The following is a 20,306-nucleotide window of genomic DNA, read 5'->3' on the forward strand; positions in this document are numbered from 1 at the left end:
GTGGAGCTTACAATATTTTCTCATTGTTTTTGGTGGCCACGTTTGGGTGTCCATATAAACTTTATTTGTGGGATTTGAGGCAGGTGAGAACTTTAACTATTTTGAGGCAGTTGATATTGAAACTTGGGTGTGATAGACTTGTTCAGTTGTTTTTGCAGGGATTAATTAGGATAACTAACTTAAGTTTTATGCCATGATCAATAGTGAGATACGGAGCTGTCAAATATTGCTTGTTTCCTTTTAAATTTCATGATTAATGGGCTGATAAAAGAACTTTGTACACGTATTTCATGTGTTTTGTTTCACATTGCCTGCTGCACTACATTAATAACTATTTGTCTTTGTCAAGTTTTGTGCGTTTCTTTCAAATTTCTTGATTAATGGGCTGCTAAGAGAACTTTGTATGTCTACATCTACCTACGTCTACATCCATACTCCGCAAGCCACCCAACGGTGTGTGGCGGAGGGCACCTTACGTGCCACTGTCATTACCTCCCTTTCCTGTTCCAGTCGCGTATGGTTCGCGGGAAGAATGACTGTCTGAAAGCCTCCGTGCGCGCTCTAATCTCTCTAATTTTACATTCGTGATCTCCTCGGGAGGTATAAGTAGGGGGAAGCAATATACTCGATACCTCATCCAGAAACGCACCCTCTCGAAACCTGGCGAGCAAGCTACACCGCGATGCAGAGCGCCTCTCTTGCAGAGTCTGCCACTTGAGTTTATTAAACATCTCCGTAACGCTATCACGGTTACCAAATAACCCTGTGACGAAACGCGCCGCTCTTCTTTGGATCTTCTCTATCTCCTCCGTCAACCCGATCTGGTACGGATCCCACACTGATGAGCAATACTCAAGTATAGGTCGAACGAGTGTTTTGTAAGCCACCTCCTTTGTTGCTGGACTACATTTTCTAAGCACTCTCCCAATGAATCTCAACCTGGTACCCGCCTTACCAACAATTAATTTTATATGATCATTCCACTTCAAATCGTTCCGCACGCTTACTCCCAGATATTTTACAGAAGTAACTGCTACCAGTGTTTGTTCCGCTATCATATAATCATACAATAAAGGATCCTTCTTTCTATGTATTCGCAATACATTACATTTGTCTATGTTAAGGGACAGTTGCCACTCCCTGCACCAAGTGCCTATCCGCTGCAGATCCTCCTGCATTTCGCTACAATTTTCTAATGCTGCAACTTCTCTGTATACTACAGCATCATCCGCGAAAAGCCGCATGGAACTTCCGACACTATCTACTAGGTCATTTATATATATTGTGAAAAGCAATGGTCCCATAACACTCCCCTGTGGCACGCCAGAGGTTACCTTAACGTCTGTAGATGTCTCTCCATTGATAACAACATGCTGTGTTCTGTTTGCTAAAAACTCTTCAATCCAGCCACACAGCTGGTCTGATATTCCGTAGGCTCTTACTTTGTTTATCAGGCGACAGTGCGGAACTGTATCGAACGCCTTCCGGAAGTCAAGAAAAATAGCATCTACCTGGGAGCCTGTATCTAATATTTTCTGGGTCTCATGAACAAATAACGCGAGTTGGGTCTCACACGATCGCTGTTTCCGGAATCCATGTTGATTCCTACATAGTAGATTCTGGGTTTCCAAAAACGACATGATACTCGAGCAAAAAACATGTTCTAAAATTCTACAACAGATCGACGTCAGAGATATAGGTCTATAGTTTTGCGCATCTGCTCGACGACCCTTCTTGAAGACTGGGACTACCTGTGCTCTTTTCCAATCATTTGGAACCCTCCGTTCCTCTAGAGACTTGCGGTACACGGCTGTTAGAAGGGGGGCAAGTTCTTTCGCGTACTCTGTGTAGAATCGAATTGGTATCCCATCAGGTCCAGTGGACTTTCCTCTGTTGAGTGATTCCAGTTGCTTTTCTATTCCTTGGACACTTATTTCGATGTCAGCCATTTTTTCGTTTGTGCGAGGATTTAGAGAAGGAACTGCAGTGCGGTCTTCCTCTGTGAAACAGCTTTGGAAAAAGGTGTTTAGTATTTCAGCTTTACGCGTGTCATCCTCTGTTTCAATGCCATCATCATCCCGGAGTGTCTGGATATGCTGTTTCGAGCCACTTACTGATTTAACGTAAGACCAGAACTTCCTAGGATTTTCTGTCAAGTCTGTACATAGAATTTTACTTTCGAATTCACTGAACGCTTCTCGCATAGCCCTCCTTACGCTAACTTTGACATCGCTTAGCTTCTGTTTGTCTGAGAGGTTTTGGCTGCGTTTAAACTTGGAGTGAAGCTCTCTTTGCTTTCGCAGTAGTTTCCTAACTTTGTTGTTGTACCACGGTGGGTTTTTCCCGTCCCTCACAGTTTTACTCGGCACGTACCTGTCTAAAACGCATTTTACGATTGCCTTGAACTTTTTCCATAAACACTCAACATTGTCAGTGTCGGAACAGAAATTTTCGTTTTGATCTGTTAGGTAGTCTGAAATCTGCCTTCTATTACTCTTGCTAAACAGATAAACCTTCCTCCCTTTTTTTATATTCCTATTAACTTCCATATTCAGGGATGCTACAACGGCCTTATGATCACTTATTCCCTGTTCTGCACTTACAGAGTCGAAAAGTTCGGGTCTGTTTGTTATCAGTAGGTCCAAGATGTTATCTCCACGAGTCGGTTCTCTGTTTAATTGCTCGAGGTAATTTTCGGATAGTGCACTCAGTATAATGTCACTCGATGCTCTGTCCCTACCACCCGTCCTAAACATCTGAGTGTCCCAGTCTATATCTGGTAAATTGAAATCTCCACCTAAGACTATAACATGCTGAGGAAATTTATGTGAAATGTATTCCAAATTTTCTCTCAGTTGTTCTGCCACTAACGCTGCTGAGTCGGGAGGTCGGTAAAAGGAGCCAATTATTAACCCAGCTCGGTTGTTGAGTGTAACCTCCACCCATAATAATTCACAGGAACTATCCACTTCTACTTCACTACAGGATAAACTACTACTAACAGCGACGAACACTCCACCACCGGTTGCATGCAATCTATCCTTCCTAAACACCGTCTGTACCTTTGTAAAAATTTCGGCAGAATTTATCTCTGGCTTAAGCCAGCTCTCTGTACCTATAACGATTTCAGCTTCGGTGCTTTCTATCAGCGCTTCAAGTTCCGGTACTTTACCAACGCAGCTTCGACAGTTTACAATTACAATACCGATTGCTGCTTGGTCCCCGCATGTCCTGACTTTGCTCCGCACCCTTTGAGGCTGTTGCCCTTTCTGTACTTGCCCGAGGCCATCTAACCTAAAAAACCGCCCAGTCCACGCCACACAACCCCTGCTACCCGTGTAGCCGCTTGCTGCGTGTAGTGGACTCCTGACCTATCCAGCGGAACCCGAAACCCCACCACCCTATGGCGCAAGTCGAGGAATCTGCAGCCCACATGGTCGCAGAACCGTCTCAGCCTCTGATTCAGACCCTCCACTCGGCTCTGTACCAAAGGTCCGCAGTCAGTCCTGTCGACGATGCTGCAGATGGTGAGCTCTGCTTTCATCCCGCTAGCGAGACTGGCAGTCTTCACCAAATCAGATAGCCGCCGGAAGCCAGAGAGGATTTCCTCCGATCCATAGCGACACACATCATTGGTGCCGACATGAGCGACCACCTGCAGATGGGTGCACCCTGTACCCTTCATGGCATCCGGAAGGACCCTTTCCACACCTGGAATGACTCCCCCCGGTATGCACACCGAGTGCACATTGGTTTTCTTCCCCTCTCTTGCTGCCATTTCCCTAAGGGGCCCCATTACGCGCCTGACGTTGGAGCTCCCAACTACCAGTAAGCCCACCCTCTGCGACCGCCCGGATCTTGCAGACTGAGGGGCAACCTCTGGAACAGGACAAGCAGCCATGTCAGGCCGAAGATCAGTATCAGCCTGAGACAGAACCTGAAACCGGTTCGTCAGACAAACTGGAGAGGCCTTCCGTTCAGCCCTCCGGAATGTCTTTCGCCCCCTGCCACACCTTGAGACGACCTCCCACTCTACCACAGGTGAGGGATCAGCCTCAATGCGGGCAGTATCCCGGGCAACCACAGTCTTAGTCCGATCGGGGGATGCATGGGACGAGCTGGCCGTCCCCGACAAACCCCCATCCGGACCCCCACAGTGATGCCCATTGGCAACAGCCTCAAGCTGTGTGACCGAAGCCAACACTGCCTGAAGCTGGGAGCGAAGGGATGCCAACTCAGCCTGCATCCGAACACAGCAGTTGCAGTCCCTACCCATGCTAAAAACTGTTTTGCAAAGAACGTCTGAACTAATCTACAGAGAGCGCAAACAAATCGACAAAATTTAAACGGCTATTAAAATACAAGATTGCCTAGTAAATGCAGTAATGCTGCTGACACACGGCTGGGCGGCGGAAGGAGACTACGCGATTTTACACTATTCAGGTACGAAAACGCGATGCTACAACTCTCAAATACTATAATACGCCCGAAATTTATGTATCAAACAATGCAAGTACCAAAAACACTCAAAGAAATTAAGAATTAAACTATGTAACAAATGAGTGAGCTAGGAGTATACGACTTGCTGCTGCAGCTGCTTATCCAACGGCGGCAGGGAGCACACTGACTGTGACCAACCGACACTGGCCGTTCAAAACAAAAACAAAAGACAAACGACTACGCGAATTTACACTATTCAGGTACTAAAACGCGATGCTACAACTCTCAAATACTATAATACGCCCGAAATTTATGTATCAAACAATGCAAGTACCAAAAACACTCAAAGAAATTAAGAATTAAACTATGTAACAAATGAGTGAGCTAGGAGTATACGACTTGCTGCTGCAGCTGCTTATCCAACGGCGGCAGGGAGCACACTGACTGTGACCAACCGACACTGGCCGTTCAAAACAAAAACAAAAGACAAACGACTACGCGAATTTACACTATTCAGGTAATAAAACGCGATGCTACAACTGTCAAATACTATAATACGCCCGAAATTGCCTGTTGCCTGTTGCATTACATTAATTATTATTTACCTTTCTTTCATCTGAATCTGCCATTCACAAATGTGTGAATCATTTGAATAAAAATTTATTGGATTCAAACAATAATTATTCTGAAACTTCCTGGCAGATTAAAACTGTGTGCCCGACCGAGACTCGAACTCAGGACCTTTGCCTTTCGCGGGCAAGTGCTCTACCAACTGAGCTACCGAAGCACGACTCACGCCCGGTACTCACAGCTTTACTTCTGCCAGTATCTCGTCTCCTACCTTCCAAACTTTACAGAAGCTCTCCTGCGAAACTTGCAGAACTAGCACTCCTGAAAGAAAGGATATAGCGGAGACATGGCTTAGCCACAGCCTGGGGGATGTTTCCAGAATGAGATTTTCACTCTGCAGCGGAGTGTGCGCTGATATGAAACTTCCTGGCAGATTAAAACTGTGTGCCCGACCGAGACTCGAACTCAGGCACACAGTTTTAATCTGCCAGGAAGTTTCATATCAGCGCACACTCCGCTGCAGAGTGAAAATCTCATTCTGGAAACATCCCCCAGGCTGTGGCTAAGCCATGCCTCCGCTACATCCTTTCTTTCAGGAGTGCTAGTTCTGCAAGTTTCGCAGGAGAGCTTCTGCAAAGTTTGGAAGGTAGGAGACGAGATACTGGCAGAAGTAAAGCTGTGAGTACCAGGCGTGAGTCGTGCTTCGGTAGCTCAGTTGGTAGAGCACTTGCCTGCGAAAGGCAAAGGTCCCGAGTTCGAGTCTAGGTCGGGCACACAGTTTTAATCTGCCAGGAAGTTTCATATCAGCGCACACTCCGCTGCAGAGTGAAAATCTCATTCTGGAATAATTATTCTGTTCTGACAACATCATTAATCCCAAGGATTTATCTATGCAATCTAATTATTTATAAATTATTTCACTAACCAGCCACTACATTGTAATGATCTAAGGGTCAGGTATTCAAACAAATGTGTGGGCTTTAAAGTACTAGTGCATTACTGATCTCTATGACACTGAAGGGAGTAAAGCTACACTACTGGCCATTAAAATTGCTACACCAAGAAGAAATGAAGATGATAAACAAGTATTCATTGGACAAATATATTATACTAGAACCGACATGTGATTACATTTTCACGCAATTTGGGTGCATAGATCCTGAGAAATCAGTACCCAGAACAACCACCTCTGGCCGAAATAACGGCCTTCAGATGCCTGGGCATTGAGTCAAGCAGAGCTTGGATGGCGTGTACAGGTACAGCTGCCCATGCAGCTTCAACACGATACCACAGTTCATCAAGAGTAGTGACTGGCATATTGTGACGAGCCAGTTGCTTGGTCACCATTGACCAGACGTTTTCAATTGGTGAGAGATCTGGAGAATGTGTTGGCCAGGGCAGCAGCCGAACATTTTCTGTATCCAGAAAGGCCCCTACAGTACCTGCAACATGTGGTCGTGCATTATCCTGCTGAAATGTAGGGTTTCGCAGGGATCAAATGAAGGGTAGAGCCACGGGTTGAAACACATCTGAAATCTAACGTCCATTGTTCAAAGTGCCGTCAATGCGAACAAGAGGTGACTGAGACGTGTAACCAATGGCACCCCATACCATCACACCGGGTGATACGCCAGTATGGCGACGACGAATACACGCTTCCAATGTGCGTTCACCGCGATGTCGCCCAACACAGATGCGACCATCGTGCTGCTGTAACAGAACCTGCATTCATCCGAAAAAATGACGTTTTGCCATTCATGAACCCAGGTTCGTCGTTGAGTACACCATCGCAGGCGCTCCTGACTGTGATGCTGCGTCAAGGGTAACCACAACCATGGTCTCCGAGCTCATAGTCCGTGCTGCTGCAAACGACGTCGAACTGTTCGTGCAGATGGTTGTTGTCTTGCAAACGTCCCCATGTGTTGACTCAGGGATCGAGACATGGCTGCATGATCTGTTACAGCCATGTGGATAAGATGCCTGTCATCTCGACTGCTAGTGATACGAGGTCGTTGTGATCCAGCATGGTGTTCCGTATTACCCTCCTGAACCCACCGATTCCATATTCTGCTAACAGTCATTGGATCTTGACCAACGCGAGCAGCAATGTCGCGATACAATAAACCACAATCGCAACAGGCTACAATATGACCTTTATCAAAGTCGGAAACGTGATGGTACGCATTACTCCTCCTTACACAAGGCATCACAACAACGTTTCACCAGGCAACGCCGGTCAACTGCTGTTTGTGTATGAGAAATCGGTTGGAAACTTTCCTCATGTCAGCACGATGTAGGTGTCACCACCGGCGCCAACTTTGTGTGAATGCTCTGAAAAGCTAATCATTTGCATATCACAGCATCTTCTTCCTGTCGGTTAAATTTCGCGTCTGTAGCACGTCATCTTCATGGTGTAGCAATTTTAATGGCCAGTAGTGTAATAGTCATGCATCGCCCATATCAAGGGCAGACTGTAAAACTTCCAGTGCAGTCATAAGATCTGAGAAGTATGAAAGTGTTTGTAGGTTTCATCTGCTCAAAATACACACACTAAAAAAAATCATCTTGTTTCTCAGAACCTTCACAGTGTCACCCCTCTCTTGATCATTAGCCAGGAGGAAGTCTGCTGAAGATCGTAACTTATGATTAATATCGATCCAAGAGGAGGAATGAAGGAAGCTTGTGATTTAATGCCTCATTAGTCTTAAGTTAACTTGAAATAAAACTCTCTCCTGGGCAAAAATAGGGAACAATATTAGCTGTAGCCTTGTTGGGTGAACCATGTTGATATTCATCTTAAATGATCTGCGAAAAGTCTGGGCTGGACAGTTGGACGAGGACGTGAAACCTAATGTTTTTACATTCAATTCCAATGTCTTAATGTGTATCACCTAGCTCATTCTTACAAAGAGAAAATAATTCAGTTTTATAACACATAAATAACAAAGTTCAAGAGTAAATCAAATAAATAAAAATAAAGCAAAATGCATTGCGTAAGACAGATACTGTAAAAGTTTCCTATGCCATGTGCAACAGAGGCCACACACAAAATAGAATTTAACTATTGTAATTCTTAGTTTCCAAAATTCTGCTCAAAAAGCTGAAGAATGAATAGATATGGAATGATGATGAAACAGGCAGAGCTTCAGTCAATCGTTGGCTGTACTTCCGATCAACAGGCAGTACAACACCTGACTCTGTTCTGTATATCCTGCACAACGCTTGTGATTTCAATTCAAAACTATTCCCAGAATAATAAATCAATAATATAAAATAAACATACCATTTAATTGGCCATTTACCTCCCTGCGTTGCTGTGTAATATTCATGATCTCCTCCCAAAGCTCTTGATAGGCCAAAATCACTAATTTTTGCTTGATGTCTTGAAGCAAGAAGGATATTTCTTGCTGCTAAATCTCTATGGACAAATCGTTGTTCCTCCAGGTATTTCATACCTGTTAAAATGTTATAAAAATGAATTATATAATACACAAAAGTAAGCTGGCACTGCAAATTACAAATGTTATAAAAATAGATGCTAAAATGCACAAAAATAAGCGGGCATTGTAAATAAAAATGATATTAAACAAAACTTACATAAGTACAAAAATGTTACAGTATTGAATGTTAAGCAGATGCAAACTAGAGTACTACTCACCACAAGCAATTTGGGAAGCCCATAATTTAAGCTCATAATTTGGATTAACTTTCTCAGGGAAATTCCGCAAAAATTCTAACATTGAACGTAACTTAACTAATTCCTGAACCTAAAAAATATGAACTGTGTTTAAGCACTGTAATAGGAATGAAAAATACAAGATATGTTGGCTCTAATAATTACTGTAATGATTACAAACAAAATAATGCAAAAATTAAATAAAATAAAAAGAAAGACTACAAAAAAATTTCATGCACTAAAACATAAATCAATAATAATTTCAATCCACAAAATGCAACAAGAATTTACCATCAGAAGTGGTGGCCCCATGGAGACTCCTATAAGTCTTACAACACAATGATGGTTTAGATTCATCATTACTCTCGCTTCACGCAAAAATTCATCACGATTTTTTTCCACATGCTCCTGATGTAAAGTCTTGATAGCAACTTTTTCCTAAAAAGATAACAATTAACCAATAAATCATTTCTTGCACATAACAATATAATGTCTTAAAACATAATTTTGACAACTTGTAATATTAGGCAAAATAAGTGCAGAAATCACATACTATTACGTCCTTGTCTCATAGTGTTAAACAAAAACTAAGCAGCCCAAGGAAACATAAAACTTGGAAAACAGTGACCTGCTACAAAATGAAACCTGCATCAACAAAAATATCACATTTGGGGCAAAGGAGTTACTTACTGCTGATACAATAAAATAGCAGATGAAACAGTCTACACTACGAGCCAAGAGGCAGAAACAGCCCTAAGTTAACAAAGGGATTTTTGTTAGCAATTGTATCATATGAGTTGAGGAAATTAATGAAAATAGAAGTGTTGTATTGGTACAGAGATTCAGGATGCAAGGTTATGAAATGAATGAAAACCAGAGAGACTGGAAATTCAAGATGTTATGAAAATACTTTAAAAGACAAAGTGACTGAAATAAGCAGAAAATTAATGGTGGTAGTTGTTGTCATTATTATTATTATTATTATTATTATTATTATTATCATCTTTCCTTTCTCAGACGTTAAAACTGTACGGTATTTGTTACATTGCATTTAGGAACTTTCGGGTAATTGAACATGTATCAATAATTACAGATTTCTGTAGTTGTATATATATGTTTGATTGTAGCTGTATTGCGTTGACGTACTGGTGGATATTGTGTGGTATGACTCCTGTAGTTGATAGTATAATTGGTATAATGTCAACTTTATCCTGATGCCACATGTCCTTGATGTCCTCAGCCAGTTGGATGTATTTTTCAATTTTTTCTCCTGTTTTCTTCTGTATATTTGTTGTATTGGGTATGGATATTTTGATTAGTTGTGCTAATTTCTTCTTTTTATTGGTGAGTATGATGTCAGGTTTGTTATGTGGTGTTGTTTTATATGTTATAATGGTTCTGTTCCAGTATAATTTGTATTCATCATTGTCCAGTACATTTTGTGGTGCATACTTGTATGCGGGAACGTGTTGTTTTATTAGTTTATGTTGTATGGTAGTTTATGTTGTATGGCAAGTTGTTGATGTATTATTTTTGCTACATTGTCATGTCTTCTGGTGTATTCTGTATTTGCTAGTATTGTACATCTGCTTGTGATGTGATCTACTGTTTCTATTTGTTGTTTGCAAAGTCTGCATTTATCTGTTGTGGTATTGGGATCTTTAATAATATGCTTGTTGTAACATCTGGTGTTTATTGTTTGATCCTGTATTGCAATCATGAATTCATCTCACTGTATATATTGCCTTTTCTTAGCCTGTGTTGGATGCGTCTTGATCGATGTGTGGCTTTGTTAGATGATACGGGTGCTTGCCATGTAGTGTTTTCTTTTTCCAATTTACTTTCTTCATATCTGTTGATGTTATGTGACCTAAAGGGTTGTAGAAGTGGTTATGAAATTGCAATGGTGTAGCTGATGTATTTATATGAGTGATTGCTTTGTGTATTTTGCTAGTTTCTGCGCATTCTATAAAGTATTTTCTTAAATTGTCTACCTGTCCATAATGTAGGTTTTTTTATGTCGATAAATCCCCTTCCTCCTTCCTTTCTACTTAATGTGAATCTTTCTGTTGCTGAATGTATGTAATGTATTCTATATTTTTGGCATTGTCATCGTGTAACTATATTGAGTGCTTCTAGGTCTGTGCTACTCCATTTCACTACTCCAAATGAGTAGGTCGATATTGGTATAGCATAAGCTTTTTTCTTGTTTCTTGCTGTCAATTCTGTTTTCAGTATTTTTGTTAGTCTTTGTCTTTTAGGTCTTCTTTAATATTTGTATTATCTATTCCTATTTTTTGTCTGTATCCTAGATATTTATAGGCATCTGTTTTTTCCATCGCTTCTATGCAGTCACTGTGGTTATCCAATATGTAATCTTCTTGTTTAGTGTGTTTTCCCTTGACTATGCTATTTTTCTTACATTTGTCTATTCCAAAAGCCATATTTATATCATTGCTGAATATCTTTAGTAATTGGTTGAGTTGTTGATTTGTTGCTGCCAGTAGTTTTAGATCATCCATGTTTAGCAAATGTGTGATTTTGTGTTGGTATGTTCCAGTAATATTATATCCATAATTTGTATTATTTAGCATGTTGGACAGTGGGTTCAGAGCAAGGCAGAACCAGAAAGGACTTAATGAGTCCCTTGGTATATTCCACGATTAATCTGTATTGGCTGTGAAGTGATATTATTTGAAATTGTTTGGATATTATGTGTGGTTTTCCAATTTTTCATTACTATGTTTAGGAACTGTATCAATTTAGGATCTACTTTGTATATTTCCAATATTTGTAGCAACCATGAGTGGGGCACACTATCAAAAGCTTTTTGGTAATCAATGTATGGGTAGTGTAGTGACCTTTGTTTAGTTTTAGCTTGAGGAGTTCGTGGCATAACTTGACCTGAAGAAGGGATCGGTTGGTAGGACATGTTCTGAGGCATCAAGGGATCACCAATTTAGTACTGGAGGGCAGCGTGGAGGGTAAAAATCGTAGAGGGAGACCAAGAGATGAATACACCAATCAGGTTCAGAAGGATGTAGGCTGCAGTAGGTACTGGGAGATGAAGAAGCTTGCACAGGATAGAGTAGCATGGAGAGCTGCATCAAACCAGTCTCAGGACTGAAGACAACAACAACAACAACAACAACAACAACAACTACAACAACAACATGTCACCTCTGCATCTATTATCAGTTGCTGTTTACATCCCCGTGCTCCTTTGCAGCAGTCATTTTGTTCTTCATCAGGGATTGGAATGACTCCTTACCCTCTCCCTTAAAACCCACATCCTTTCGTCTTTCCCTCTCCTTCCCTCTTTCCCGATGAAGCAACCTTGGGTTGCGAAAGCTTGAAATCTGTGTGTGTGTTTTTTATTGTGTCTATCTACCAGCGCTTTCCCCATTTGGTAAGTCACAGCATCTTTATATATATTTTTCCCACGTGGAATGTTTCCCTCTATTATATTAATGTTAAATAATTTAGTTAGGTGTGAATGTGTTGAGGTGAACTTTAGCCAGAAATTTGCTATTTTATCTTTTCAAGGGGCTTTCCAATTGTGCATAGAATTAATTGCTCGGGTGACTTCATGTTGCAAAATTATCACTTCAGGCATTTGTGGTATCATCTTGTATGTGTCTGTTTCTGCTTGTATCCGCCGTGCATGTCTGTTATGTTGTACCGGGTTTGACCATATGTTGCTCCAGAAGTGTTCCATGTCTGTTATGTTTGGTGGATTGTCTATTTTAATGTGTGTGTTATCTATTGTCTGATAAAATTTCTTTGGGTTTGTGTTGGATGTTTGGTTTTGTTTCCTTCTATTTTCACTTTTTTTGTATCTTCTAAGTCGTTTGGCCAATGCTTGTAATTTCTGCTTCTTTTCATCTAATTGCTCTATCGCTTGTTGTTGTGAGATTTTACCTAACCTTTTTCGTTTTTTATCTGATATTTCATTTCTTATAAATTGTGTTAGCTGTCTGATGTCTTTTCTCAGTTTATTATTATTATTATTATTACTATTATTATTATTATTGTCATCATTATTATTTATTGTATTAAAAACATGACTGTACATTTCCAAAGGATACATCTGATACCATTAAACATTAAAAATCCCTAATGAGATGGTATCTCATCAAATATTAATTACAATCAATGATACACTTTTGTAAGACTTAAAGCAAACTTACAGAATAGATAAATAACTATATTTTTATATTCTCCAGCAAAGTAATAAGGCTAGAGCTGTGGATTCAGAAAAATTCTTAATAGTTCAGATCACAAATACTAATTTTATTGAAAATTGATTACTAATTTCAGCTTACCTACAAGCCATCTTCAGGTCTGCAATGTAGAAAATTGTGTCTAAGAAGTACAAAAGTGTCATTTTCTGAAGAAGGCTTTGGCCTAAAACTAAAGTCACCCACTGATATCCAAGACTTGCTGTCCAGCCACAGAGGAGCATTCCCCTCCTAACTCAATAACACCCAGAACTGGAGCAACTGAATTACATTCTCCACCATGGTTTCAACTATCTCTTTTGTGCCTTAAAATGAGAAATGTCCTGCCCACTACCTTTTCCACCCCTCCCACAGCGGTATTCCACCATCCATCGAACCTACACAATATACTTGTCCATCGCTACACAGCCCCTGCTTCCAACTCATGGCTCATATCCCTGTAATAGATCTAGATGCAAGACCTGTCCCATACATCTCCCACCGCCACCTACTCCAGTCCTGTCACAAACATTACCTATCCCTCAAAGGCTGACCTACGTGTAAAACCAGTCATGTGATTTACAAGCTAGGCTGCAACCATTGTGCTGCATTCTATGTGGGCATGACAACCAACACGCTATCTGTCCGTATGAATGGCCAAACTGGACCATCCTGTTGCTGAGCATGCCACCCAACAAGACATTCTTTGTTTCAATGACTGCTTCAAAGCCTGTGACTTATGGATCCTTCCAACCAACACCAGCTTTTCTTAATTGTGCAGGTGGGAAACTCTCCCTGCAATATATCCAATGTTCCTGTAACCCTTCCTGCCTCAACCTTCATTAGTCATTGTCCTCACCCATCAAGCCCCTTCCCTGTTCCCATTCCAGCACTACGTAGCCCTCTATTCCACCAGTACATCAAGTCTTTTTACTTCTCTCCTTTTCTGGCACCCTCCTCCACCCCCCCCCCCTCCACCTCTCCCCCGCCCATCATCAAACATGCTGACTGCACCTAGCTGCCCCACCCTCTCTCCACATTGTCCCTGCACGCTCCCCAACACCACTTCACCATCCCTCGCCCCTACTCTGGTATCCTTCCCCGTCCGCACCCCAGCCTCCTCCTTACCCCTACCCAAATGCCTCTCCCATTATGCACTGCTGCTGCTTCTGCTTGTAGTGTGGCTTCTTCAGCTGCCAGAGACTGTGGTCATCTGTGTGTGTGTGGGGGGGGGGGGGGGGGGGGGGAGGTCTATCTTTGACAAAGCCCTTATTGGTCGAAAGCTTTTTTTGCGACAGTCTTTTTGTTGTGTCTGTCTACGACTCAGCATCTCCACTATATGATGAGTGGCAACTATCCTTTTCATAATACTGTTACATTCCATCCTGGAATTTCTATTATATTATAATAAATAAAATGATCATTCAATACTTACCATGCAAAATAACAATAACAATATCGTTTGTGATTCTTCAACTTCTCCCAGCGTATTTCTTGCTCAAACAGTCCTCGGGTGTACTGCCGGTCCAACAGGCACAATATTTCGGTGATCAGACATGTCGCCATCGTCAGGTGCGCTGACGAACTGTGCTCCTGAGGGTGGGCGGCCGTCTTAAATCCCATCCCCTCCCCTCGCGAGATGTTCTCTCCATGGTCCACGCCCGTGGCCACGCGTCGGTGGTCGCTGAGAGGCTGGTGTTGGTGTCTGTGGTGGCGTCGGTGTACCTGCCTCATCCAGCCCGGTCGCTCGTTAGTTTTCTTTGCTGAGCCTCTTTTCAATTAGACTCAGTGCTGGTTCCCATGCCTTTCTGAGGTTATAGCCGCAATCTCTGTTGATGAGTCCGTCCCTGGTACGAATTTCAATAGCCTCTCTAATGACGCTGTCCCAGTATTTAGATGTCTGTGCCAAGGCCCTTGTATGTTAGTAGTCCATTTCGTGATTTTCAGACAAACAGTGCTCTGTGACTGCCGACTTGTTGGGGTACATAAGTCGAGTGTGCCTCTGATGTTCTCGGCAATGATCTTCGATGGTGCGCACTGTCTGTCCAATGTAAGTCTTCCCACACTCACAGGGAATCTGGTATATGCCGGCCTTCCGCAAACAGAGATCATCTTTGACACTTCCCAATAATGCTCGTGTTTTATTGGGTGGGCAAAAGACAGTCCCTACTTGGTGTTTCCTCAGAGGGTGTCGCCAAGAAATTGACACCTCAAGGACCTGTACCGCCAAGACTTTATGGTCTCCCTAAAGTCCACAAAGAAGGGGTGCCATTACGCCCAATTGTCAACAACATTAGGGCACCTACATATTTGCTGGCCAAATACCTGGCAGAACTACTAAGCCCTTACGTGGGTAAATGCTCTCATCACATTTGGAATTCTATGGATCTCATAAAATGTCTTGAGAACTTCAAGCTGAAAGACTCAGATATCCTGGTGAGTTTTGACGTTGTCTTGTTAATCACAAGGGTGCCTCTTTGAGAATCAGTTGAGCTCACTGCACAGAAATTTGATGAGAAGATGACCGACCTTTTCAGGCACGTTCTGACCTCCATTGTATTTTCTGTTTAATGGAGAATACTATGAGCAAACAGGAGTCGCAATGGGGAACCCATGTTTGCCTGTGATCGCGAATTTCTATATGGAGTATTTCGAGGAGGAAGCTTTGGCGTCATCCAAGTGGAAACCTACTTGTTTTCTACATTATGTTGATAACACATTCGTGATATGGCCCCATGGAAGGGACAAGCTCCTAGACTTCCTTACACACCTGAACTCCATACATCTGAACATCAAATTCACAATGGAGACCAAAGCAGAAGGAAGTTTACCATTTCTGGATGTCATGGTCAAAAGAAGAGCGGATGGCACCCTGGGCCATGTGGTATACAGGAAGAAAATGCACACTGACCTGTATCTGCATGCAAATAGCTGCCACCACCCTTCGCAGGCGAAAGGGGTACTAAAAACATTGGTGCACAGGGCACGCACCATCTCGGACGCAGAGAGTCTGCCCCATGAGCTGGAACACCTCAAAACTGTATTTCGCAAAAACGGGTACTTGGAATGGCAGATCAGACGCGCTCTCCGGCCCACCTCTGCAGTACAGCGTGTGGAGATGGACAAAGTCACGGAGGAAGAGATAGCCATCGCCTATATCCCGTATACTGGAGCACTATCGGGGAAAATAGGACGAATATTGAGGAAACACCGAGTAGGAACAGTCTTTTGCCCGCTCAATAAAACACGAGCTTTATAAGGAAGTGTTAAAAAGACGATCTCAGTTTGCAGAAGGCCGGCATATACCAGATTCCCTGTGAGTGTGGGAAGACTTAAATTGGACGGACAGTGTGCACCATCGAAGATCATTGCTGAGAACATCAGAGGTGCACTCGACTTATGTACCCTGAGCCATGGTAAAAACTGCTGTTTTGAAGAGCGCGCCATAGTGGGTAGTGTGAAGCAGTCGCCCCCCTTTTCTGGCGGTGGCGCTGCTGTGGCAATCACAGCTTTGGTGTCTCCCTCTGGTGGGAAAGGGGAACGGTTGCCTGTTCACGTGCATTTAAGGGGCGCTATGAGCTCGCCAGTCGGTCAGTCCGGGGTCAGTTGGTCAATCGGAGTGAGTCTGGGTCAGTCACTCGTCACCAGTTGCTGGTCTGTCTCTCGTCTGCATTTGTGCGGCAGTTAGTGTCTGTCTGTCGGTCGGAGTGCTAGTATGTCTTTCGTTTTGATCAATCTTTAAAGCCAGATAAATTAGAGTCTTTCCACTCCACCAGTAAGAGAACTCAGCGAGTGCACGCCCAGTCAGGGTTTAGTTCCTGCATCTGAGTCTGTGCATTAGGCCGCCAGTCTGCTCGAGTTTGCTCAGGAAACGTCACTGGCGGTTGGATCTATCGGTTGATCAGTTGCACACTGAGACACAAGATGACTTGTCCAGCTTGAGCATCGGCGCATGTGGGGTCGCCACGTGAGTCCAGTGGGCCATGGGGGTAGTGGCTTCGCGGTCGACATGAGAGCAACAGGAGTCAACCCACGACATGAGTCTGGTCGGCGCGAGCTTATGTACCCCAACAAGTCGGCAGTCGTAGAGCACTGTTTCTCTGAAAATCACGAAATGGACTACCAACTTGCCAGGGTCTTGGCACAGACATCTAAATACTGGGACAGTGTCATTAGAGAGGCTACCAAAATTCGTACCAGGGACGGACTCATCAACAGAGATTGTGGATTGCGGCTATAACCTCAGCAAGGCATGGGAACCAGCACTGAGTCTAATTAAAAAGAGGCTCAGTAAAGAAAACGAATGAGCGACCAGGGTGGACGAGGCAGTTACACCGACGCCACCACAGACGTCTATGCCAGCCACTCAGCGACCATGCGGGCGCGGACCGCGGAGTGAACATCTCTCGTGGCGAGGGGGTTAAGACGGTCACCCACCCTCACGAACTCAGTTCGTCAGCACACCTGACGATGGCGACAGGTCTGATCGCCAAAATATTGTGCCCGTTGGACATTATGGACCAGCAGCACACCCGTGGACTGTTCGAGCAAATAACAATATCGAATTATACAGTGGAATGTAGCAAACCACCCACATCTGTGTATTCTGTTGGTCATGGGCTGCTGAGCACTGCTACACTGACTTGCTGATATTTTCATAGTGATGTCCAACAGCTGATAGCATTTGTGCATGATGAAAGTGTTGAACATTCATGAATGTGTACCTTGGGTTAGGACAAATATTTCTGTTGCAGCTAAGACACAGTAAAAGTTAATGTATACAATTAGAGCCAGATGATCTGAAAGGGTTAATCAAACTGTACATCAAAACTACACACAAATAAAAAGCCTTCAATGCTGGATTCTTCTGTTCCCTTGAGTTTATCCTAACCAACAGGGCCCACTTCTCCCAGGATTTGGTAAATGTTTATTTCATTATTTAACTTTGTGGCCAAATGTCCTTCCTGACATCAAAGTTGTCACGGTAACCTTCAGGACAGACTTCGTGCACTCCATTTGTCTGTAAACTGTGTAAACTTTGTTCTGTGTGTTATTGTATTTTAACTGTTTGTGTATCGTATTTACTGAGGTAGAATTTGGGGACCAACTCAGCATTTGCATAAACGAGATTAGGAAACTGTCAGGGAGCCACAGTCAAGCTATCTGGTGTACCAGCCCATGGTCATTGAGGTGCCATGCGGATTTAATCTGTGTCCAGCTCACCTTGGTGTTTCATAAGCTAGTGTGCTGCGCACTACGCTATATGAGCAGGTCACCTTAAATGTCCGCTATATGAACAGGTCAGCTTAAATGCTGGATGACAAGCATTTAATTTGGATACTGTTCTAAATTGCTCTTTCAAGTAAATTAACACAAAATTTTCACTGCTTGGGGCTAATACCCAGAGTTCATCCTTGGTGTCTTTTGATCATAAATATAGCTATGAGGAGGAGCTAAGACAGATTTAGCAATATCAACAGTGTACATATGTACAAGTTTATAAGAGAATAATAACCTCCAGAAGTGTATCCTGTAAACAGTTAGCAGTCATCTCTATGAGAGAAGTTGTTTTTTAATGTGTAATTATGGTATCAGTTGCAAATGCATGTCTCTAAGGTCTCATGCAGTTAGACGCCACTGAGACTAATCACTACCACTAAAAATTTGCATATATTTCAATAGTTCTTTGTAAAAAATTAAGTCCACTATCATTGTTGTGTTCCAAACTATTATCTTTATTTTTTTGCTCCATGTGTTCTTTCCACCCACACACCACAACCCTCAGAAAAAACTCATAGTTCTTCATGTACTTTCCAATTTTTACTGGCATCTGCAGCAAACTTTCACTCATGTCCACCTCTTCGCAAATGCCTATATTACAATTTTCAACATGTCGCACCTGCATTGTTATATCATCATTTAGAAAATAGTAGTAACACTGACAACACTGTCTTGACTAATTCTTGTGTCTTTACCATTGAAAATGCCTCTCTTCAGTGAATTCGGAAATGATTCCTCATGATAACAGCAGTTGTACAGTATTTTCAGTGTCCAAAATACCACAAAAATAATTTCCAGAGTAAAGTCCAATGTCCATCAACTTGTCCATAAATGCAAGGCCTTCTCTGACAAAATTTTAATGAAGCTATTGAAGATTCAAGTCACAAAAGTTACAGAGTTGAATAACTCCCTTGGTAGTAACACTTCTTTGTAAGAAAATATTTCCTATGCCCTAAGTAAGCAGGAAAACTTTTTTTAAAACGTGATCTGACTCTTGTAGTCCAGCATACACTTCCTCAAAAATTTCAGTTAACAACTGAGTTTTCATAAACAGTTATATAAGTACATACAAACAAGGCAATTGGCCCATTAAGGTAAGGAATGAGGAGGTTCTTTGCAGAATTGGTGAGGAAAAGAATGTGTGTGAAACACTGACAAAGAGAAGCAACAGGATGATAGAATAACATCCATGGTACCAGAGAGAGCTGCAGATTGTAAAAACTGCAAAGGAAGACATAGACTGGAATACATCCAGCAAATAATTGAGGACATATGTTATACACACTACTCAGAAATGAAAAGGTTGGCACAGGAGAGGAATTCATGGCGGGCCACAACAAACAGTTCAGAAGACCAATGACCCAAAAAAAGGTATAACTAAATTACATAAACAAAGTTACAGTTCTTACCACAGTTCCATCTGGGTGCATGAACGTTCCTTGGTAGACTGCACCAAATTCCCCTTCACCAAGAACTTCACCCAGTTTTAAAGATTCTCTGGGTATTAGCTCTGAAAAAATAACAACAGAGCCTTCTTATAAAAGTACACCACCTAATAAATAGCTTCAGTTTTAGAGGACAATTTATTTACAGGGTGTCTCTCCTAAGAATAGTCAGGCACATTAACTCTGGTGTTTCAACAGATATTTGCAATTCTGTATTTGAAATGTGTAGCTCAAGACTGCCCAAACATATACTGCTTATCATATCCTTTATCAACACCCAGTGTTGATAAAAACCACTGGTTTTACATGTTTATTTCATTGATTAGTTTAGTGCTGTTTTTGTTTTATCAATACGTATTAACAGGAACTTTTAAACACAACGAATGACCATAAGTCCAACTATGACTTGTATGCCACCATGGCTCGTGCTGACTGCTCCCACCATACAGTAGCACTGCTCATCTGCTGCTGGAGTATGGTAAGGCATCGTGTTTTAATGTTCCAGTTAATACATATCAATAAGCAAACAGACACTTTCCATCAACACTGGGCATTGTACCAAAATGCGATGAGGAGTATTTATTTATTTATTTATTTATGCTGACACTGACTGCAAAAGCAAAATTGCAACTATCTGCCTTAACACCAGAGAAAATGCCCCTGATGACTCTTTGA

At 42.3% G+C, this 20,306-nt stretch overlaps 1 protein-coding gene across 2 annotated transcripts in view; it reads right to left on the reverse strand.

Moving 5' to 3' along the window:
* The window catches only part of LOC126263411 (tyrosine-protein kinase Shark), a 159,720-nt gene that overhangs the window by 69,775 nt on the left and 69,639 nt on the right, over positions 1 to 20,306 (reverse strand). For both annotated transcript variants that reach the window (XM_049960507.1, XM_049960515.1), the window contains exons 11-14: positions 19,596 to 19,696; positions 8,978 to 9,124; positions 8,669 to 8,777; positions 8,294 to 8,465 (exon numbers count right to left, since the gene is read on the reverse strand). In XM_049960507.1, the coding sequence (XP_049816464.1) occupies positions 8,294 to 8,465; positions 8,669 to 8,777; positions 8,978 to 9,124; positions 19,596 to 19,696 (529 nt within the window). The remainder of the gene's footprint in view (positions 1 to 8,293; positions 8,466 to 8,668; positions 8,778 to 8,977; positions 9,125 to 19,595; positions 19,697 to 20,306) is intronic.

Source organism: Schistocerca nitens, chromosome 1 (genome assembly GCF_023898315.1).
Source record: "Schistocerca nitens isolate TAMUIC-IGC-003100 chromosome 1, iqSchNite1.1, whole genome shotgun sequence".
NCBI classification, from domain to species: Eukaryota; Metazoa; Arthropoda; class Insecta; order Orthoptera; family Acrididae; genus Schistocerca; species Schistocerca nitens.